Genomic DNA, 25,082 nt, shown 5'->3' with positions numbered 1-25,082 from the left:
TGATGAAAACAAATAAAAAAGGTGAAATACTTGAATAAAAGGGTAGAGATGAGAAAGCATGTATGAACTCATTCACTCATTCATATAGTCAATAAATGATCATTCATTAAATACTACTCTTTGCCAGATGTTAATAGAAGTTTGGATGCATAGATGAAAAATGTGTTTCCTGACTTCAGGGAATTCAGACTCTAGACCAAACTTCTCAAACTTTAACAGGCATAAGAATCAGCATTTCCACAAAGCTCCAGGAAGATGCTGCTGCTGCTGGTACTTGAACCATACTTTAAGTTTCAATAAACCTGCTTCTAAAGAGACTATTATAGTCTAGTATGGCAGTTGCCATAGTGGAGGGGAATCTAGGGTTCCTTGGGAACTCAGAAGTAGAAGTGTTGACAGCAGTTGTCTCATTAGGCTTGGAGAGTACAGTATATGCGTGGAGCTGGTAGATAAGTCTAAAATCACAGGCTATAATTAAATATAAATGGAGGCCCTGAATGAAGGAGCAGAATGGAATTTAAAACTTGCTTATGAACTTCTTATCACTGCTCCTGAGCATGATTTTCTTTCTTTTATCAGTAGCTATGAATGATGAGGATAATATAATTAATAACTGATAATTATTGAACACTTATAATGGGCCAGCACTTGATCATCGCAAGCATCCTATGAAATAGGTGCTCTTATTATCTTGCTTTTTGAGAATTAAAAAAAAAAATAGTGAGGCTTACAGAGGAAATCTGGATACTTAGAAGTAAATATTCACTCTAGGGCAGCTGTCATCCCAATTAATTCAGTGTGAAACAAAGAAAGGCCCCATGATCATACATTCTCTATTCTATCCCCTATTGCTTTTACATCTTGTATATACTTCTGTTATCACACTACATAATAATTTGTTTGCTTGCCGGTATTCCCCCACTATGCTGTGTTTTAGTCATATTTAATCCCAAGTGTCTAGGATGTGATAGGTGTTTGGTGAATGACTATATTTTCTACTTCTCTTCTAGAATGATCCTCCCACTATCTTTCATGCTTTCTTTCTCAAGCTGTTTCTCCCACATTAAGTGTTCTCTCACAGTCTCTGCATCTAACATCTCAGTCCAAGATCTTCAAATACCATCTCCTCTATGTAGCTTTTTCTGGCTCTTCCTCTGTAGACCTGGAGGGAAACAGTCTCTTCCTTCCTGGCAACTTCATGGCATTTTTTTCCCCACACTTCTACCATTGCACTTTTCATTTTCTATCTTGTATATGCTCATCTTTCATCACTACTTGACTCTGAAACTCCTCACAGAAGTGATAAACTCTGATGGTGTGATTATTAAGTGGTTAAATTTTGGAGCCAGGGTAAACTGGGATTTTTTCATTGTGGGGCGAGGGGCTAGTTTTCGTTTGGTTTGGTTGGTTTTGGTTTCTTTTTACTTGTTACGGCAGCTCTGCTCATGATCTAATGATTTTGGACAAGTTTCTTAACCTCAATGAGATTCATGTGAAAAATGGAGAAGATAATGTCTACCTCTAAGACCATCTGGAGGATTAAGTGGCCACATGTAAAGTGTCTTTCATTATCTACATAGCAAGCACTCAATACGTGGAAGCCATTGTTTACTATCATTTGTGTTCTACCTATACCACACTCCTCTCTCCAAAAGTAGACAATAATATTTGGGGATATATGAGTGAATAAATGAATGTTCAACTTTTTTATGAATCTCACCGTATCTATAATACTGTAAGCAGTTGTATTATATTTTCCCTTTACTCTCTCGACTCCCCTCTCTCCCAAATGATGTACATGATATGTCTTTAGTAAATATTTTTACCTAATGTCAACCTTCCCATTTTCAACCTGGAAACTTGAATTTACTTCTAACAAAATACAGCTATTCATGAAACTCTTTCCAATTTCTATTTTGTGAGCTCTTAAAGTACAAAACTATAATTTTATCAAAATTGTTTCTTTAAAGGGGAAATTTGCATATCAGAATTTATTTGGCCCACCCCATCTATCATTCAGCTGCATACCGGAATGTTGATAATGTACAAATAATTTATGGCAAAGATAAATTAGACCATTAAAATATAAAAAGCAGTAACCACCAAAAAGATGATACCGAAAGCTCAATGGAGCATTTAGGACATTTAGTGTGTAGAAGTGCTTAACAATCAATTAGGATAAACTATTTCAAATGATGCAGTTCTCGATAAGTGGTCCATAAAATGTATGCATGACCAAGAATGTCCATTGTAAACATGTCTGCTTGTCTACTACATTTTTTTTAACTACTCCACATTGTATTTTTTACAATTCTGCCTGCATACCACAGACTTTGAAAATGCCTCCAAAATTTCTCGTGAGGATAAAGCCCTTAAGTTTTATTTATTTTAATAATATAAATTTACTGTTTTCACAATATAAGCAGAACGGCTGCGTTGCAGAATATTTTAGAATAAATCAGTGCCATGTAAGCAAAATTTTAGGTTATTTGCAGTCTCTTATCATATACAATTCACTAATCTACTCATTCTTTTGGCACATACGTTAGCAACTATTATTCTAAAGCTTTAGAGAACAAAGTAGACCTTATCCCAATGCCCATGGGTCTATGTAGTGTAGAAGACAGACAGTACATAAGCAATCACAGGGTCCCTTGATTAATTGTTAAATTAGCATAAATTGTGGTGCTATGAAGGAAAAGAGCAGAGTTCCATGAGGAACCCAGTTTGAAGGGAGGAAGAAGGAAAGGCTTTTTTAAGGAAGTTCTGTTTAAGCAGGGACCCAAAGGATGGATAAGAATCAGGTCAAGAGAGAGAAATAGAGATGGACTATAAATTATTGACCCTTGCTTTTTCTGAACGGCTAAAACTACACCTCAGTTTCCTCACCTATTAAGTGGTGATATCAAGATACGATCTATTAAAAGATGATATTTACCCCTGAGGATTGTTTTGAGGATTACGTGGCATGTAACATGCTTAGTACAATGTTTGGCACTCATTAAACATCAGCCATTATTGTTATTGTTGTTGTTGTTACTAGCAATTTTATCCTAAGTGCAAAGGGATATGCTACTGAAAGCAATTTAAGCAGATTTAAGCAAGGGAATAAATGTCAAAAAGTGTGAGATTTTTTCCTTACTTTCAAGCTAATGTGTTTGCCTGTCATCCTATCATAGATACTGATAGAAGATGTGAGACTCCTGGATCAGAAATTTTACTATTCATAATAATATTTGTAGCCAAAATATTGGCACATTACCAGTTGACTGAGCTCTAATTACCACAGGGCAAAACAAGGTGATGCCCCTACATGCAATGGGTTGCATTACAAGAGAGGACCTCCAAGGCTAATGAACCTGAATCTATAATAAGCAATAAACCCGCCTGCCTTGCCATAGAGAAAGACTTTATCTTTATTATTCTGGACAGTAAACAAACCTACTCTTTGCTCCAGAGAGAGATACAGCTTCTATCTTCCCAGCTGTTCACTACACAAATATCCTTGAAAAGACAATCCAGAACAAAAGCAATCAGTGTTTTAGTTAACAAAATGTGGAAATATGCAAGACTTAGAAAATTGTCTTCCAAGAATTACATGATCAGATATGATTTTTTAATAAGATCTTTCTGGCAGCTGTTGAACACATAAGTATTTATACAATTTTATATACTTTATTTTCTACATCGCGAGCATTTTTTTAAACTGCCACATTATGTTTGTAACACTAACTTTTAACACTTGTGTAATATGTCAGTTACATGATCCGTAATAATTTATTTAGGTATTCTCCTAATACAGGAGGATTAATTTGCTTCTAAATTTTGGAAATTATCAAGGAAATTTATTTCAAGATATGGATTAGTTGAAAATGTAAGGCAATTGCATTCTTTGCTGAAGTAGCAATATAAATATCTTAGGAGGAATTGTCAGAAGGTTAGATGGTGATGTTGCCAGTTTGCTTAAGCCTGCAGTTCCCAGTAAGAGATGGTGCTAATAATGAAACATCTTCACCCTGATAGCAAAGGTTTACAGTCTGTTTAAATAACATGCTTAATATATACATGAGGTGGATTTTAATTCCACCAGAAATAATTTCTGAGACTGAGAAGCAATGAATGCTATTTATAAAATCATAACTTCCTTCTGTGAAATCCTTACCCTCAGAGGGCGTCAGGAACAACAGAGCATTACATCAAATGAAGTTTGTCCATCTCCACATGCAGATAAAATGAACCCAATAGACTTTTTCCAACTCATTTAAAAAATCAGTTTTAGATCATTCATATTTTAGCAATTAGAAAGTTTACTATATTAACGTTAGTTATAATGCTAGGTCATCAAATTTGAAACTCTTGTTTACTGCTAAGAAAACTCATTAAAAAGGATGAATGATTTGCTCATGGACATAAAATTAAATCATTCCCATTACTGAGCATCTTCCATGTTAAAGGACTGTGACTGGCATTAGTAAGAATAAGAAGCCAGTGACACACTTCCCATCCAGAAATAGCTTTTATTATGATGGGTGAAGTAGAGATGCAATTAATTATGTGGAGAGTGTGATAATAATGGTAAGAAATGGAATGGAAAGTGAAAAATGTGTGTGAATCATCCTGACAGGGAGGGTAAGAAAAAGTCTCATAGAAGATGGGGCTCTTGAGTCACAGCCTCTCAGGAACATCATAGCTTACCTTGTGTGTTACCTATTTGGAGTTTAAGGCCTTCACTGTTTCTCCTAGTCCCCCAGACCCTGTTTTATTATCTTCAGGGGCAGGAAACCCAATATCTTCATGCAGTACAATCTGCCTTCCAATACTCCTGGTGATTACAGAGGGCTTCTTTCGCATGCATTCCTGTTTGACTCTATAACTTTGCCTATGGGTTCAATGCTATCCTTTGGGGCCATGCAATGGAAGTGTATTACCCATTTCATACGAGAGGATTGCACATGATTATAATTTGTTTAGAGTCTTCTCTTCTCTAGATTAGATGTTGCCAATGCCCTTTATAGCTCCTCATGTGGCATGATTTTTAAATCACCCATCATCCTGGTCCTCTTCAGACCGAACAATTTATTTTGTCTCTGTCTCTTTTGAATGTAGTTTCCAAATTCAAAAATGGTACACCTAATGTGGCCTGAATGGTGAAAAAAAAAGGTGTAAATATTCCCTCCCCTGCTCTTGATGTTACTTTTATTAACGTAGCCCAAGACCAGCTTCTGTATTTGCATAATATTCTTGATTCATTTTGCAAGATTAGCATTTTTCAAGCTTATCATCAAATGAATGCTCCTAACTTTCATTTTTCATTGAAGGATGATAATTCAGGGTAGATACCACAGAACGAAGGTAATACCTATGACAAGAAATAGGAGATAGGAGGAAGACATTACAGGATGAGGGGAATGATATATAAATGCTTAATGACATGAAAGAACATAATATGTTTGAGAAAGTCTGAGTAGCCCAAAGTGAACATATCATAGAGTATGCAGAGGTAAATGGTACTAAATAAGTGTGTCATGAAAGGCTTTTGAATTACATCATTGAATTAGTGTTTTGCAAGGTTACTTTTATAGAAGCTTAAAGAATGAATTGGAGGGGGAAAAAAGACTTTAAAGAGTGAAGTTACTTAAAAATAATGAAAATAAAAATAGTAATAATATTTAGAAATTAATTTAGTACCTATTCTACATACATTACCTTTGATGTCACAAAAATCCTATGAAGTACTATTTTCATTTTATCGATGAGGATATTGAGATTTAATTAGGTGGACTTACCAAGGAAGCTATTTGGTGGTAGAACTTAAAAAAAATCCAGGTCTTCTGACTTTGTACTTTGTACACTGTGGCAATAACTGAGGTATTGTAAGACAGAGACCAGTGTGAAAATATTCTAGAAGTAGAAATAATATCACTTCACAAATCAGGAAATGAAAGAGAGAGAGAAATCCAGCTCAACTGAGCTTTCCAGCCTGGGAGACAAAGAGAACAGGGTGTTGGTCTGTGACAAGCTCAAAAAGTACTGCTCAGCACCAGCACAGTCCTTTTTTGAGAAATTAAACTGGTGCCTCCAGCCAGGGGAACAGAGTTAAGAAAAAGTCTGAAGCATAATAGATATGCCCTTGCTGGGCATAATAGATATTTTCCCTGGCCCAGATACATGGCAATAAGAGTTAGCCATGTATTCGAATACTGTTACCTTTGCACTATTTTATCAAATGATTCGACTATAAAAAATACTCCTCTCAGTGCATAAATTTGACCATCTGACGATGGGAGCTATGCTGTTTAATTCACTTCTAACAGAACAAAAAATCTCTCATAGTTATGGGATTTGATGAGGTGGTTAAAATAAAAATTTAGACAATTTTATACTACAATTCATATTTCTTCTGACTTATACAGGAATATTAAAAGAAGTACATAAGTGCAATTTGATGAAATAGCAAAATTATAAGGACATTATTAGCCCGTAAATATTTAAAAGGTGTCAACATCAGGGAAAGACAAGATTTATTTAGCCAAAATAGAATAAATGAGTCATATCACAAGAATGTAGAAGTAATTGGAGAAAACTGTTAGAGAAAATTCAAGTTGATTATTTGGAAAAATACTCTTGCCTATGAGATTTATTTTTAAAACAGTATCTTATGGAAAGTAGCAATAAAAATATGAAAAGAGAAGACTCTTCTTCAATTCATTTGATTGATATTAGCACAAGCTCCTGAAAATTTTTAAAAGAAAAATTCTCCATTATCAGTAGGCTTATAACAAATGACACAAAAAGCCATTATGATTTTATCTTATGCATTTGTATAAAATAAAGTCGCAGCTTTCCATTTTAAACATAAAACGTTAACTGACGCTCTGTACCCTGAGGAAGTCACTCATTTATAGCTTTCTTGAAAAGAAAAAAATTTATATTTACATAAAGGTAAAAGAGACATTTTTATATTCACATATGCAACACATATGAATATATGATATATGCAAATATATTTATAAATACATATAAATATACATGTATATATAATGTATCATTTGATTGATTCAACCAAAAACTCAAATTTAAGCACAGATATTTATTATTTCTTATAATTCCTAAAGAGTGCTTTTATCTACAGATTCTGGAGGCAGTCATTGTTCAACTAACGGTCCTCAAGGCCCTTTGTACAGACAACATTTGTACAGGCTTTGAACCTTGAGACGCTGGAGGAGAATCTTATCTTTTACTAATTTTCATGGCATTTTACTTCTCTAGGCCTCGGTTTCTTCATTTGCAAAATTGGGATAATACGACCTTAAGAGGATTAAATGAAAAAATGAAGTAATATGTACAAAGCAATTGGCAAAGTGTTTTAGACATATTAAAATTTTAAATAAGTAGGAGCTATTTTCATTGCTGTTTTGTTGTTTTACTCCCTACCCATTCCCACCGTGAGACTATCAACTGAATGAGAGAGGAGATATTTTTCATTTTATTCAGTGCTTCATCTATAGATCCTAGATGGCACATATTAGACATGCAGTAAGTGTTTGTGGAACAAATAAATAGGTGAACAATTTGATGAATAATTCTGCTCATACTTCATCGAGGATGACCTGGAGGAACAAACTATTTGTTTTGCTCTCTATAATGACAAATAATATTTTAATATTCAAGTGAATTTTAAAGGCTGATTCGGAGAGTAGAGGCTCTAAGAAATAAAAATTTGAAGCAAAAATCTAAATTTTAAATATTATAAATAAGATACAAGTAGAACTTGGTAGGTCTACTTAAATTTCAGTTTATATTCAAAGAGATAGTTAAAGCAATAGAAAAACAAAATACTAACTCTTTAGGGAAAGTTTATCTTTCCCTTTGAATCTGTGCTTTTCAGTTTTGTTTGTTTCCTCATTTGCTTGTTAATATTTTCTCATGCCACAAAGCTTCAAAGACAACAGTTATAAATCATCTGTGGCCCATATATAAGGAATTAACCAAAAGCCAGACAGCAGCTAAAATCACCACATACCGGTAGGTGCCCGGTCATATTGAACTTAGCCCTTGTGGTCTGTAATTTGATAATCCTCTGATTCTTCTCTGATTTCAAGGCCAAAGAGGAAAACATGACTAAACATGAATGTCATTGTCAGGTGGCTAGCCTTCTATAAAAGTTAATGCTTTCCTGCTTGTGCGGGATCAGATGAAAACTTTGGTAAAGACTAGAGATATGGAGCTCAAAAAAGTACAATAAGTGCCTAGTGATACATCATTTTAAAAAAACAAAAAAACTTGTGTGCTATATTTTTCAAGCTTTGTATTTTGCCCTGAAGTTTTTAAAAAGAATTTCATGAGATTTATTTTACATGTCATAAACTTCACCCATTTCAAGCATATAATTCAATAAATTTTAATAACTTTATGCAGTCATGTAACCATCATTATAAATCAATTTTAGAACATTTTCATGCCCCCATTAGATCCCTCATGCCCATTTATAATTAATTCTAATTCCTACCCTAGCCTCAAAAAATTACTAATCTGTTTTATGTCTATAAATTTGCCTTTTCTGAATTAACTTTTACGTGTTTAATATTCATTAATCCATGAAAACTGTCAATAATTAGAGTATATATTAATAACCCTTGTTTATGGAATCAAACTGTTTTCTTTCTTTTTCATTTTCATTTAATCAAAACAAATATGGCTGTTCCATCTTCCACAAAACTAACTTTAAAACAATATTTGATAGTAATGACAGTGAGCATCTCTTTTTGGGTAGATTAGGATCCTATAATTTTATGTCCACTGACAACTTTCACCCTTGTTTAAGCACACTGACCATGGACAGCAGTAAACCCTATAATGCCCAGCCATGGCTGATTGCTTAAATCTTATATCTCGGTAACTTTTGTGACTACCATTTCAGCTCAGTGTTTCCAATAAGACACAAGTCTATTGGAGCAGAGAATTCACTTATTGTAATTTTCATGTGTTAAATTGTACCACATATTTTATTCCAAAATTAAGATTCACTGCTGTGTTCTTTAAGTGGCAATAGATAGATTCCTTCCATATTTGCATTGTTCTTTTTCAGGAATTCGAGATGGTCTACTAAAGAGAATATTTTAATTTCCCACCTTTGCCAAGCGTGTTCGATATATAGAAAATCCCTAGTATATTTATTTGGTTTCATTAAATACAATCATAAATGTTTTGCTTGACAAAATTGAATATTTTTGCTTGGGGATCCCTGTGAAAACAGCATAACGAACATTGCAGTGCTCAGCTTAACAGATGGAAAGTGTATTGACATGGAATAAGGGCTACAATGGTTCATTCACCACTGTGGCTGCCTTCGGGAAGCTCACAGTCTAGCTAGAGTAACAGCCATTTTAAAAATAGTGCTTTACTATCGTGTGGGAATTGCCTTGATAAGTGTATGCCCAGGTGCAGGGGAAACAAAGCTGAGAGCTTAAAAAAGGTTTCCAATCTGGGTCTGCATGAGATGAAGTCCTGAAGAATGAATGGCAGCAGGCTGGGCAAACAGCGGTAGCAGGATTTGGGCTCTTGAAACCATCTCAGTGCTTTCTTTGGAGTTCTGCTTCGTTATCAAATGTCATGTTTAAAAGGCTTTGAACAAAGAAAATAGCTGAAGTTCTGTCAAAATAAAAGACATTTGGAAGTGACGCCTGGTTCTAAAGTTATACTTACTTAATGAATATTTCTGCTGTTGTGTTCAAACAGACACTAGTTCTTAGTATCATAATATTCCCTAATACAGGTGTGTATGTAATATTTGCATACATACTTATAACTTGTCTTATGCCTAAAATGATCCTATTGGGATATTTAGAAATTTGAAACTGAAGAAGAAAAATACAAAAAATTCAAAGGGAATGTTCTATCGAAATTTTAGGGTAAACAAACAAAAAATCCTTTTAAAAAAAAAACCTGTCATTTCTTTTTTGTTTTTTTTCTGGACCTCTGTAAACATCTAGGCTAAAGTGAGATTCCTTCTATTATAGTGCCCGGTGTATTTTTGTTCCCTTTTTCTCCTTTGGTGGATTAATTGGTCACTTACCCATCTCTCTGTGTGAACTGTAAGATCCCTAATGGCAGGAACTGGGCCTGCTTTCTATTTAGATCTATCATAGTGCCTACCACTTTTAGTAGATGCAGAAATGTTGATGATGGAATGTGAGATACCGTAAGAAAGCAATGAGGAGGATAATTTATTAAATATGAGGTGGAGGATTAAGTAAAGTGAATTATGAAGTGAGTTGTTGCCTGGCACATATATGTGGCAAAAGAACTTGTTAATAAATTGTGCAGTAAAAATGTTGGTTGAATGAGTGTAAAGATGAATGAGGATATCTCTCAATAAAATCTGGAGGTGGATAAAAGAATGTGGGGTATTTACAAACCAACGGCATGCTCAATATAAGATGTGACAGTAAGTTGGGGAACAGAATCATCTCCAATAAGGTTTGACTGGATGATGGTCCCTCTGCAATAAAATTAACACATTGTTCTTAGGTATTTCAAAGCACCAAGACAAGGAAAAAAAAAAAAACTGAGTCTAAGAAAGCATTACTTCAGCAAAATGCACAGTAAAAATAGGCTGATATTAAAATAGTAACCTTTGATTTAAGTCAGAGCATTAAATAATCCTGAGTTAATCAGTTTACCTAACCAAATAGAACCAGACTAAATGTGAGTTCATAGGCCTTTCTTTCCCTGTCTTTCACTCAGTAGTCAAAAAAAAAAAAAAAAAAAATTTATTTTTTTGTTGAAGCAAGGAAGAGGATATCAGTGAACACAAAAATGAATCAATAAACAGATAATTTCAGTGAGTAATAAGTGCAAGTGCTATGGAGAAAATAAAGTAGTACAAGAGGCTATTTATTGTCTGGAATGTGAGTGGAGTACCTTTAGCTGGAATACCAGGAAAGGCCTCTCTGGGGAGGTAACATTTTAGTTGAGACCTGAATAAGAGGACAATATTCGTGAGAAGATCAAGAGTCAAAGCAAACAGTTAATGTGGATGTCCTTAGAGAAGAAGTAATGACAATATCTGAGAGTCGAGAAGAAGGCCAGGATGGCTGGGTCTTGGGCAGTAACAAACAGACTAGTGAGCAAAAAACACTGAAAGATCAGCCGTGACCACAGGATCTTAAAGACCTGGAAGTGACTGTGAATTGTATTCTAATAATAATGAGAAGTCTTTGGAAAGTGTTCTGTAAGCAGGAGACAAGAATCTGATTTTATGATTTTAATAAGCCTCCTTATAGGCAGCTATGAGAAGTGACTGTAGAAGGACAAGAGGAAAACCAGTTAGAAGGGTGTTGCAATAGTCTACCAAGACAAGGTGTTATCTCCATTAGGATGGGAGCCCTGGAGAGGCAGGGTTCATTTAGAAGCAAAAGAACTTGTTAGTGAATTGGTTGTGGAGTATGATGGTTGGTGTGATGGTTGGTAGTAAAGAATCAATGAAAATGGCTAGATTTTTGGACTGAACAGCTAGGTGGGCAGTGCTGCCATTTACCGAAATGAGAGAGAATGAATTGGAATGATCGAATGAGTGGGCGAATGTTCTTTCTCCCACGTCACACTATAAATGCTTGAAGATAATAGTCCTTGCTTTAGCCTTATTGTTTTCTTCATTAATCGGTCACAGTGCTTTGCATATTGTGGGTGCTATTGACTGGGTGTTGGTTGATGAGGTGATTAGAAAATTGAGGTATCAGGAATTGATACTTGAACCTTGTAATATGTTAATGAACTATTCTAAAACTTTGGCCTCTTATAATGAGATGACTTTTTAAAGTTTGCAAATCTTAAGAAATATAAAGAAGAAAGTTATCACAGACTTAAAATTTTTATCCTTACGCCCTTTTAAATTCTCTCACTTGCATCTTGACAGAGTTGTAACTTACATCCAATTTAATTTCTAAGAGGTAGTCATTTTTCATTAATAAGAATAAATATTGTTTCCTTCATTTGGAAGTTTCTCATTAAGATCCAAAGACAAAGCATTTTAGTGTTTTCGATGCTTTTTTACATTGATATTTTACATACGATATTTACCTTACATTGATAGTCCAATGGCTATGAATACTAAATATTCTCAAACTTTTCATAGCCACATAGACTAAAAAAAGACATTTCTTTATTCTGGAAATTAATCCCAGAGAAAAGCAAGCATTGATTGAGACAAAAAGGGTTTGTTGCCAGCACCTAGTTTCATTTCACTGGACCAAATTAAAAATCTATGTTAAGAGACTTAGAAAGCATCACACTTTATCACGCCAGGTTTCTATATCTAGATTTTTAGTTCTGGTAATAAGTAGAAGCTTAGCTGCACAAATGATCACATGACTACCTTGAACATATTCAACCAAGCGAGACTGCCAGAGAAGGCAATTCTTACTTTGGGAATATGAATGGAGGAGAGGGGAGGGAAAGGAACAATTGCCTTTTACTCATTTGACTGAATAGTGCAAAGATGGCGATGACTTCTCTATGGTGACCGTTATAAGGAAGATTCAACTCCAGATGTCAAGTGCAACAACTTCCTTTTATCTAAACATCTGGGCTTTTTCTTGATATTCATGCAAACTAATAGGTTCTACCAAGCAAAGCCACATTTATTTGTATGTTCCAGCTGTCTACATGAATATCAATAAGGGAAATAAACTGTAGAATAAAAACAATTCTTCATTGGAACTAGAATTCAACAACATGATAGGAAGCAAGACTCCATTTATTTATTTATTTATTTTTATTTTATTTTATTTTTATTTTTTTATTTTTTTATTTTTTTATTTTTTTGCCTTCGTGCCTATGCTGGTTTGCCATGAGAATGGTAGTAATTCCATTTGCTCTATAGAAAGGTTCTCTGAGGACTGGCCCCTGGTAATGCTAGGACAGAAAGCTTTGGTATAAAAAGAAGACCAGCTTCCTTTTATAGTTCCTTGACTGTCTTTAACCCTTTTCCAGCCCCTTCATATACCTGGGGATTATGGAGAACTCTTTTTTAACTGTAAGAGTAGCAATGTTTTTAATATTGCTTAAAATTTACCTCCTCTTTGCCTAAAGAATATAATTCAATTTCAGTGACCAGTTTTCCTCTGTTTTATGTTTAAACTCTTTAAAGTCTAAGGCAAATGTTAACCAAACTCTTCTCGAAACTCTCCTGCTTCCATTGTTAGCTGACATACTTCATATCTTCTTGGTTTTCTTCCCACTTCTCCCCTCATTCTTTCTTCAGTTTCTTCCCAAGTTTATCTTTCTCTACGATAACTAATAAATGTTGGTTATCTCCAGGTCTCCTTCTCAGTTTTCAATTTTTTTCATTGCAGTCTTTCTAGGAATACCCATGACTTAAAATGCACTTATACTATGTTAACTCCAAAATGTACTTTTTCATACCAGACCTCCCTACTGAAATTCAACTTCTATATCTAACTATCTTATGAAATATCTCTACTTTGATGTCACACAGGTTCCCAAAACTCACCATATACACAGTAAAATAGTTATATTCGTCCCAAATCTTTTGTTATTCTTATACTTCTTTCTTAGTATGAAGTACTGTCATTGATCCAGTCACCCCAAACAGGAACATGGAAGTTGTCCTAGAATCCTCAGTCATCCACCATGTGTGCAATTGCAAAAATCTGTAGATTCCATTTCCTTGATATTTCTTAGCTCTAGCCGTATTTTTCTTCCTTAGGCTCATCAGTTAATTCTAGTTTAGGTCACTTGCTATAGACATCTTATAACCAAATCACACTGCCTCCCTGGAAAGTCATTTCTATTTACTATCCCCCAGCTTTATACTTTACAAAATTTGTTTCACATATATTGCTTTATTTTTCCCTTCAGAAAAATCTGTGAAAAGGCAATATTATGTGTTATCCTGATGACAAGGATAGAGATGAGAGTGTTTTGTTTGAAGGGTTGTTAAGTACCTAATTAATAAGGGTAAGAAATCCCTAACCAAGGCCATCAACTCTAAAGCTCATGCTCCTTCCCCATCACAGTACAGATGGTTCCCAGCGTAACAATGGTTCACCTTATTTTCAACTTTACAGTGGTATGAAAGTGATACTCATTCAGTAGAAACGTACTTTGAATTTTGAATTTTTATCTTTTACCAGCCAAGTGATATGCAGTAAGGTACTCTCCTGTGATGCTGGGCAGTGGCAGAGAGCTTCAGCTCCCAGTCAGGTAACAATCACGGGGTAAACAACTGATACTCTACAGTGTATTCATTGTATTACACGATTTTGCCCAACTGTAGGCTAAGTGTTCTGTGCACAAGTAAGGTAGGCTGGGCTAAGCTATGATGTCTGGTAGGTTAGGTGTATTATACACATGTTTGACTTACTTTTTTTTTTCAATTACAATGGGTTCATTGAGACATAATTCTATTGTAAGTGGAGAGGCACATGTACTGTTTCCCATCTGTACTCAATAAAGTAGATGTAGAGGGAAGGAACAATTGTTTTCTATGCAAACTAAAGACAAAAAAACAGAACAAGGCAAGTGAGGTGACATATGTCAGGCCATCGAGCTCTCACTAGGAGCACAGTGGGAAAACATACATCTCTGACTTCTAGACTTCTGCTCTTTTTCTACACAACTCTGCTTCCCAGACGTTGTCAAAGAATAAAAACTTATAATGTGTTATTCTGACAGACAAGTTTCCTGCGTGAAATAAAGGAATATCCAAGGTCATGTCAATTAAATACCTAAAATCCCAACTGGTATACAGAAAGCTTCCTATTTCAAATTCTCTAGTTGTTTGTGCATTCTGTGGTACTTGTCTTCCTTTTTTGTAAAATTCTTAACTGTTTTTTTTTCCCTTTTTTGAAGTAACTACATTCATGACACAAGCTGACACTTGTTTTAAGCTATTGTAAATTCAGCTTTTTACTTTCCTTATGAAGAATAGTCTGTGTGGAACAGAGCTTTTGGATAGATGTTCATACATTACCTCATGAGATGCAGCTTGTATATTACAAAAGCTAAGAAGAATGATGTGTAGCCAGCCATCCAAAAACAAAATGAATAAAGGCAGGAATGTGCCTACTGTATTGAAACACTGCATTTTGCTTCTGATGTTTCAGGCTTTGAGACCAGTCACATACCATTTGGTTTAGCCAGAGGGCAAAATACTTGGATTTCTCATTATTGCTTTAAGCAAAGAATTTGTCATGGAGATTGGATCAGCATTTGAAGTGCACCTTCAGAGTCTTGAACAGGAATTTTAGAATGACCAACGTTTTGGCTACCATGTTTATTACTGAATTGTTGTCACAGAGTAATATAAGTAAGTGACAGTGTCATGAGACAGGGAAAACTATGGGCTAGGAATTGGATCTGTGTTCTGATCTCACCTTCAACACATTCTGGTCATGAAATTTAACCTCTGTAGGTGTCCTCTGTAAGAAAACCCATAGTCTCCCATGATATTCTTAAAGGATAAGGACAGAACTAGTATCTGAAGAGTAATCCTATTAGATATTCATATAATAGAACTTCCTGTAACCCCCATACAACTGGAACCAGTTATCGATTGCTTAGCCAAAAGATTGGATACAACAATCATTTTTTACGGGAAAAATACTTACATGCATTAATTATTTCACCTGAACTTTAAAAAATATATCTGAATGATGGCACAATAAAATTAGTGATTTAGTGGTATTTAAAATAAGAAATGGGATTTCTCCCAATAAGACCCCTCTAATTATTATTATTATTATTTATTATTATTATTTTGAGTTACCATGCTACTACTGACTGTCAAAGCTGTTCAACCTAAAGCCACATTTCTAGCATCTTTGACTATGACATGAGAAATTTGGGACCCTGAATTCAATCCAGTACTTTTCTTCATATTTAGATCCATGTATTTATCTCAGAATGCATGATTTCTTCATTGTCCGCAATTTCAATTTTCAACAAATTATCTTCATTAGTCCAATGTTATACATTTTCTTTCTTAAATCATCAGAACTTTTATTTTATCAGAGATCAGTTAATAAATTGTGTTCCTTATCATTTTTATATGGGAGAATCAAGATTTTCTCTAGGACCGTTAACCTCTGGCTACAGTTTTTGTAACATTATTTCCAACATTTAAATCATTCATTAATTGCTTTAAAATGTTTAGCATAACAAATTGATTTGAATGGACAGAAACCTGAGATACATTTTTTATGAAGTTCTATTTCATTTTTCTTCCATAAAGCATACCCTTAACTTATCATCCATGATTTCTAGTTTAGATTTCTTTAAATTTGGATGAGAATCAAAAGTAAACTAAGTAAAATTTTCACATTTAATTTTTGACTTTTACAGTTGTCTTTTTCACACCTAATTTGGCAGCAATGTTTTTACCCACATATGATTATTAAGTCTTTCTAGATGAGTTAATTTACACTTGGTATAAACAATTCCTTTTCACATACTCATATTTCATTTTTGTAACATTTAATTAATTTACATCATTATGAAAAATGAGTACAATAGGAATGAACAAATTTGACAATTACAAGTGATTCTTAGCATACGAGTCCATAGAAGGAATAGAAATATATGGGCCATGAGCATTCTACTTTCTGCGGGCACTGGTCAGCTTGTCACAGAGGGGATGGAGAGGATTTGTTAATCTGTAAAAAGATGCTGATTAAGAGCACTCAATAGTGAAATTTTTGGACTAACTATTAAACTTGAGGAAGATTTGTGATGATTTGCTAAAGTACAGTCCTTGTCTTTTATTGTAATTAATATCCTGCATGAAAGTATAAAGGGCACCTTATTATATTTGAAGATGATATCATACTAGATGAAAGAGTGAAGTTTTATGCCTAGCACATCTTAGATGCTCAATAAATAGTTATTAATAATTATATTGAGTTTCAAAAAAAAAAAAACCCAGTGGAGGGGGGAAAAAAACAGTATAGAAGTACATGATAGATTTAATTTGAATCATTTGATATAAGTTATATGAGAGGTTAGGTTAGGTTGACTTAACAATACAATTCAGCATATGTTAAAAGTCTGTATTATCTTGGGCTGCTCTACTAGGAATATAGAATCCAGAAGGAGGAAAGTCAGTATCTCATGGTACTCAGCTCTGATCTGACACATCTGGAGCTCTGAAATCATTTCAAGTTTCTATAATTTAAGTAATGATCGGAAGAAAAATTTAACAGTAAACAGAGAGACAGCTAGGAATTTTGAAACCATCTTATAAAGAAAGAACCAAAAGTGTTAGGAATGTTTATTTGAGGAGTAAAAGATGCAAAAGAGGAAAAGAGGAAGGCCAAATATGAGATGGATAAACTCCATAAATAAAAGAAGCCATAGGCATGAGTCTACAGGATCTGAGCAGGGCTATCGAGGACAAGATGCTGTGGACATTACTCATTCATAGGTTCACCAGGAATTGGTGTTGACCCAATGGTACTTAACACACAGAAGATGTAAGGAGCATCTCAGTTATTCAATGGCTACTATGGACAGGTGGCTGTTACAACAAGAGAAGGAAGAACTTTTCAATAGTTAGAGCTGCTCCACTGTAGATCGTATTTCTCACATATATAATAGGCATATCAAGCTAATCTTTTACCAAAACAAACTTAATTATATTTTTCTATCCATACATGTACTTTCATCTACACACATGTACTACTCGGTTCTGTTAACAGTGCAATCATCCTCTCAGTCAGTAATAGAACTCAATTCATTTTTCCTCACCACCACCCCGCTTCTAACACCAAAGTCGATCTACTTTTGAATACTTGTTTGGAAGTTCTAGAAGAGAGCACAGCTACCCTGGCAAGAGCAGGTTCCTCCTCTCTAGAAGATTTTAACTTTCAGAGGAAATGTCCACCTATCTAGATCACTAGAATCAATTCAGGAGATCAAAGTGCCCTCTCTATAACTCCCTCTTATTTATTCTTAGATGTTTTACCTCCGAATGTGTTAAATGTGTCCACTTTTCTTAATCCCTACTGCTATTATCCAAGTTAAGGCATTATTGTCCAGAGTATTTTCAGGTTTACCCTTTTGAGTCATAGATGTTACCATCCTGACCCCCACCCCACTCACACTTAGCAGCCTTGGAGAGCTCATCATTGCCCCCAAGATAAGATCCAGACCTCTTGGCATGGTATCTGTTGCCTCTCATGATCTACCCCTTGTCAGCTTCCTGACTTCATCCCTGCTCTACCCAAGCCAAATCACTCCTGGTTCCGAGAACACAAAACATACTTTTCATCCTCTATGACCTTGATCATATTCTGCTAGAAATCTCAGAAAGCTATTTTTCTTTCTCCACCATTTAATATACGTATACATCCTTCCAGATCCACAGGTTTGTTTATCAACTATACTTGGAGATTTATTGAAAATGTTCCCCATATGAAAAGGTGCCAAATGGTTTATTTGATTTCACTATCTTCTTTATTATCAGGTATTTATTGAGTCCTACACTATTAAGTAATCAGAGTCATCCCAAACATCTTACATAATCCCTGGTATTTAGTAACATTTGTTAGATGTAAACAGAACATATAAGTAAATATATAAGAAAAACTCATGTTAAGTATCAATGAAGCAATAGGAGGAATATCCAGCTTCATGGAGGAACATGATGATATTTTGGTAATGTTGCATTTGAGGCACTGATTGGATATCCAAGAAGACATACTCTTCTTTTTAAGCATAATGGCAACTTAATGCATGTACTTGAAGAGAGGGCAAGTAGCCATAAAAAGGGGAGAAAATAAATATTAAGAGAGAAGATAAATGATAGATACAGTTTTCAAGAGAATGGTGAAGAGTTAAATATGACAAGGAGAGATGCTAATTCTTCAAAAATGTGAGTGAAGAATGAAATCATTGAACACATGTCAGGAGATATTTCAGTGATGGATGGGTCCTTAAAAGGCACATTAAAGAAGTTTATTGTTATCAGTTTGTTAATAAAAGACAAAAAAAACCTTTTTGTGCTCTTCATTAAAATAACATAGTTTTAATATTACAACATTTTGGAAAGACCAGTTATCCTGTTTCTCATTGTGTAAGAGAAAAAGAAAATTAAAAAGACATTTATTACTACCAGCTAGGACCTTTGTGTTTCATGTGTAATAAAATAATTTTAATTCAGATGCTCAAAAAAATTAATTTAACACAGCAATAGGAATACATCTTTCGGCACCATTCAAATGCCATTTTTTTTAGGCAACAGCTAGGAAATCTTTCACTCAAAAAATCAGAGAGTTGTTGGAAAAAGGACTCTACTGGTCTCTGGCTCATTTTTATTCATGACAGCATGATTTAGAAAGGCAATAGGGCTCTTTCCTCTCTCTGAACCTCAAAAAGTCTTAGTAAGACTTACCTCCATAGTCTCCTGATTTGACACCGCAGCCTAGCTACCTAAGTACAGAGTCGGTACCCCAGGTTTTCTACTGGGTGAGAGGCACATCTTCCCAGCATCAGAGCTGTGACATGATGCTGAGCCTTCCTCATTCTCTTTTGACTCACCCACCATTCATTATCACTTAAGTCCTCATAAATGTTCAGGGCTCACTAATTAGGACAGAGAAATCTTTCTATTAAATTATATTCATAAAAAAAAGACCTTTGAAAGCCACTGACGTGCAAGTTGAACATATATGGTGAAAATAATGGGTGACAGTTTATGCAGAAAAAAAGAGCTGTCAATGATCTTTAGTGAAAGTTCAGCATTTCCTAACTAATGTGCTGACTCTTCAACATAGACTAATCACAGAGCTTTGGTTTCACTTTTCTGAAAAGCAACATAATTTGTCTCAAAAGAGCAAACACTTTGGAACTGAAAAACCTGGATTCTACTTTTGCTAAGTACTACCTGTGAAAACTTGAGCCTTAATTTAATTTCCCTGAAAATGGACATTTTCAGGGAAATTAGTTCTCAGTGTTGTTACAAAGTTTAAAAGAAATAAGGCATGGGTCCTCACAGATAGATGAAATTCAATCCATGGTACTCATCATTCAAAAACATCTTTCGTGGGCCAGCCCTGGACTGAGAATGTACACGTGGACAAGCCCTACTCCTCGCTCTGAGTACACACACGATTTAGTGGGAAAAACAGGCACAGAAATAAAGGGTGGTGATTCTTAGCCCTGGGTGCAGTTATACATGTGTGGAAATGTTGAGTTGGGGTACAGAGCAGCATGTCAGCTGTGCTGGGGAGGTGGGGAGGCATATCATAGAATGCTTCACAGAAGAGATATTTGACAGTGTCTAGGAAAATTATAGCTACAACGGGGATGGTGGCCATTTGTGAATAGGTTGTTTGTTTGTTTGTTTGTTTGTTTTATGACAAAACACATTCCAAGTACTTAGCTCTCCATTGTTGAAAGCTTTAAGTTTTAGCTGTGCTTTCCACCCTCTGTTCTTTCCACTGCAGTTCTGAGTTCCATCTGGTCGGCCTCTCTGCCTGTGGAGGTGAAAGAGCCAGGCAGTGTTTGCCTATAATTTCTTAGTCATGGTAGAACTAGAACTAGCAACATGCTGTCTATGGGGCCAATAATATGGAGCCAATAATATGGGAATAACAAAAACTTCCAAGGGGAAGATATTTGGCATATATTTTAAAGTACCAATTATTATCACCATCAGGTAGCTCCTAATACCTACTGCAAGTATTCCCCTTGCAAGTACTGCTTAAATGTAACTGTCATGGAATAACAAAAAGTTTCTTGTGCCCAAAGGTCTTGACTGTCAGATAATTCACCGTAATTGTCTCAATAGAGTAAGAGAGTAACTACAAGTTGTAAAAGTCTCTGTTTGTTCCAAATTTACATGGTAGGAGAAACTGGCTAACTTTGCATGTGTAATATAAAAGAAGTCAAATTCTCTGAGCATTTCATGGTACGTTTTGCATTTGATAGTGTCACTAAAACTTTAAGAGGGACATTATTGGAATAATTTAGGGGAGAATAATGAAGTAGTTAGTTTAAGGTGGAGATAAGTAAAGTGAGATTACTGAATATTTCCTTGTTTTAATTATGTGGGCTAGGCTAATAGTGAGGAAGTTATCAGAAATTCCAGTTGTCCTTAATGTTGTTTAGCGAGCATCATTGATCTTTACCCAAGAAGAACTGTTGGTACTTTCTAAACTGGTAGAAGATAAATGGTAAAGAAATGGATTAACAGTTTAAACAAAAGAAATGCAATTAGCAAATAAGCATTTAGAAAAAAATGATCATTCTCACTAATAAACAGAGAAATAAATATTCATAAATCTGAAGTGTTATTTGCACTGATTAAATTATCAGTTTTTAAAAATTCTGATGTCAGTGTTTGTAAGATTGGCAAAACTGGTATGTGTCTATATAATAATTTTTCTAGGCAATAAAATGGTATAAAGCTTTTGAAAAGTAATTAATAACAAATCAAGAACCTAACAAATGTTTTTTTTTTTTTTTTAATTTGGGGAAAAACATTCAAAGGAAATTGTCAAATAAAAAAAAGCTAATTGATATCAGTATATTCACTGCAGCATTGTCTATAATATTAAAACAATAAAAATAACTCAATATCTAACCATTAAAGGATGGTTAAATAAATTATATCTTCTAGGAAGTAACATCATATAACACAAAAATAACAATTATAGAGACCCTATCAGATCTGCTTAAATTATAATGTAAGGGAAAAAATGCAAGATATGTGGTTATATATATTCTGTGTTTATTTATAACGATATAAAACAAATGTGGGCACATAGAGAGTCAGTAGCATAGAATAGGAAGTACATACAATTGGCAACAGACAGCTGTTAGTTTTAATTCTGGCTCTATATTTGCAAGCTGTTGATTTCTAACAACTTATTTAAGTTCTATGTGTTTTACTTTCTAATACATAAAATGGAGATACTTAAACCTACCTTGTAGAACAGCTACAAGAATTAAATTAGATAATTTTGTAAAGCTGAGACAAAGTAATGGAATTATGTGTGAATATTTTTCTCTTCCTTTAATTTCCATTAATTTGATAATGTTTTTGCAATAGAAAATATATTTAAATTTAATATTGATCACGAAAATTGTACTCACAAATATACACCTTATAGCGTTGACTATATGGCTAACTAAAGTGATATAAATAATAATTTTTATTTAATATACAACATCTCAAAGTACACACTGCTAAATCATATTATTTATTTATTATTTTTGTGTATTTATTTAACAAACACTTATGTAACTTTTATTACCATGTAACAGGCACTATTCAAAACACTTAATTTATTGAATCATTATAACAACCCCATGAGGAAGATACTATCACATCCCAATCTTACAGATGAAAAACTGACATACAGAGAGCTTAAGTAACTTATTCTAGGTTGGGATATGGAGTGAAGGTGGAATTTGAACTCAGGCAGTCTGGCTACATGGTCCAGCTCCTGAATGTTATGATACTTTTCAATTCATTGATCAAAACATGTCCAGTGAATATATGTGGTTCTTGGCACTGTGAGGGATGCCAGGAAACAAAGTATACAATGCTTAACTTGAAGATCGTTCTCTAGGGTTTAGCTACAGACCCCAAAATTCTGCTCTCTTAACCTCAGATAAATGCCATCCACAGCACAATTAAATGCTATTCACAGAGAGCAACCTCTTCTCACTCCTATCAACCAAGGTTCCAAATAAAAATCTACATTCTACAGCTTGGCTTTCTGTGGCAATGTCAGTGTTTTCAGAGTATGTGCTGAGAAATCCTAGAGCTGAGTGAAGGAGTATAATGTTCTGCAAACATTTGACTCAAGTTTCTCTTTATACATATATCTTTGTATATACACTTTCATACACTACACGTATATGTAACTAATAGTACACCTCAAATATTAAACTAATATTACAAAATAAAATTATACATTGAGATATGTTTTATCATACATTTTAACACATACAAAACCTACAATGCATTCATTTTTGCTGTTGGATTGTCATTGCGTGTATCTCAGATGACAGCGTCCCTTTATCTCTTTCTAATTGAATATACTGAAACTGCAAAGCCAATTCTTACAAACCTGAAAGTTTCTTACCATTTGGGAGATGATATAATATAATAGTTAAGAATAATGTCATCTAGAATAAGACAGTCTAGATGACATTTCAAGCAAAGGTATTTACCACATGACTTTAGATAAGCTTCTGAACTTCTCTATGCCTTATTTTTCTCATCTGTTAAATGGAACAGTGCATACTCATAGGGTTGTAAAATAGAAAAGATGTAAACATATAAACTTTGAAAATTTTTTAATAAATATAGTGCTCAATAAATGTTAGATATTATAATTTTTGTTGCAACCACTTATCTTGTTACCATGCAATCAAAACAAAACGTGAAGTTACATTAACTTCTAAAGTTGCTATGAAGCTGGAAGCCTCATTTTTCAAGTTTTTATGTTCATCCAAAATTGTTACTAAGTGTATAAGTGTTACAAATTTGAACTAATAAATTTATACTAGTTAAATACTACTACAATTTGTCAATTCATTCTTTTAAAAATTTTGTTTTGGGAAAAAAATATCCCGCTTTAAAAAAATAATACATTGCATCATCATGAAATTTGTCTTTATGCTCTATGTTGTCTTATTCCAAAGGGGAGAAAATTACCTTTTTCAAATATATTTGTTTCTTTTCATGTCAACCTGTCATTTAAAGATTACTTTTAACTGATCAAATTATATGGAAATAGTAACTAACCCCTTATTTGGTCATTTGTATTTTGGGTGCATGTTCTACTTATCACCAAAGAATAGTGGTTTAATCTCTATCTATTTCTTTCAAGATTGGTTCTTTTCTTGACCACAGGACTGATTAGAATGCATGAAGACATTTTAAATAAATAATCTATGTTTTTTTTTTCTTTCTTTTCTTGCAGTCACTCCCAACACAGCACTGCAACCCGCCAGCCTTCAGTGACTCTCCAACGGGCTATCTCACTGGAAGGGTAAGATAAGAGTAATATAGAGCCATCTCTTACACTAAATTGTGCAGCTTTATCACTGTGAGCATAAAGAAAGGTTCTCCTTTCTTTCTCTCACTCCCCTCTCCCTTGTCCTCTCTCTCTCTCTTTCCCTCCCCACCCCCCCGCCCGCTTTCTCAGCAAGTATCTGTGAAGCTTATATTTCCTAAAACACTGCTACAAAGTATATTTAACAATTCATATAAGATTTCTTCTTTCCCTTCAGAGGATTCTTTGTCTAGTGAGAGTTACAGAAATACAAACACATATTTGTATGCAGTGTAAGAATCACACAGGAGATACATATAAGGGAGTAAAGGAGGATTCAGGAAAGATACCTGACTGAGAATGGGAATCAGATAGGGAATGGCCAGCAGAATGGTTTCAAAGTTGATGTAACTCTCAATTTGAGAACTGAAGCATCTATGGAAGTTTGCCTGAAGCATCTATTGGAAGGAAAGGTACTCTGAGCAGAAGAGCTTGTACATAAACATGACCACATGAGGCCATAGAGTAATTCAGTTCTGAGGCATAGTGTGTGTAAGTCAGTGGAGATGAGAATGGAGGTGTTGGCAGAGTGGGTTTAACAGATGTAGAGGACTTAGTATTTTGTATTTCTAAATTCCCCAACCAGATAAAAGCTGGAGAGGCTGGGGAAAAGGAGCTAATATTTTCTTCCACTTACCTTATAATTGCAACTGGTTTAATTGAGAACACTTAATTGATTAATATATAAAAATTTAATTATTTTCTTTTTCCAGTATATTATCACCTATGCTTTACTTAACCCTACTTGCCAATTAAGCTTCCTTGATGGCATTTCAATTCAAACCTCCCACTTTATTTATTAGTCCTCTTCATTTTAAAATCTTATGTTTTATTCAGACCTCTGTCCCTCCTTCCAACATCATTAAGACTTGGTTTCTACCAAAATGTTCTGGAGTTGATAGAGGTGTGGTCTGCTTGTGTGTGTGTGTATGTGTGTGTGTGTGCTTGAGCACGGGCTCTCTCTCTCTCTTTCTCTCTCCTCCCTCCCTTTCT

General features: G+C 34.4%; 1 protein-coding gene across 4 annotated transcripts in view; it reads left to right on the top strand.

Annotated features, from left to right (window-relative positions):
* The window catches only part of DLG2 (discs large MAGUK scaffold protein 2), a 1,673,246-nt gene that overhangs the window by 1,311,984 nt on the left and 336,180 nt on the right, over positions 1-25,082 (top strand). For all 4 annotated transcript variants that reach the window (XM_039848192.1, XM_039848194.1, XM_039848195.1 and 1 more), the window contains one exon: positions 23,958-24,026. In XM_039848192.1, coding sequence (XP_039704126.1) covers positions 23,958-24,026 — 69 coding nt within the window. The remainder of the gene's footprint in view (positions 1-23,957; positions 24,027-25,082) is intronic.

The sequence above is a fragment of the Pteropus medius genome, unplaced genomic scaffold (genome assembly GCF_902729225.1).
Source record: "Pteropus medius unplaced genomic scaffold, Ma_sr-lr_union100, whole genome shotgun sequence".
NCBI classification, from domain to species: Eukaryota; Metazoa; Chordata; class Mammalia; order Chiroptera; family Pteropodidae; genus Pteropus; species Pteropus medius.
This window is presented reverse-complemented; position numbering and strand designations above follow the sequence as displayed.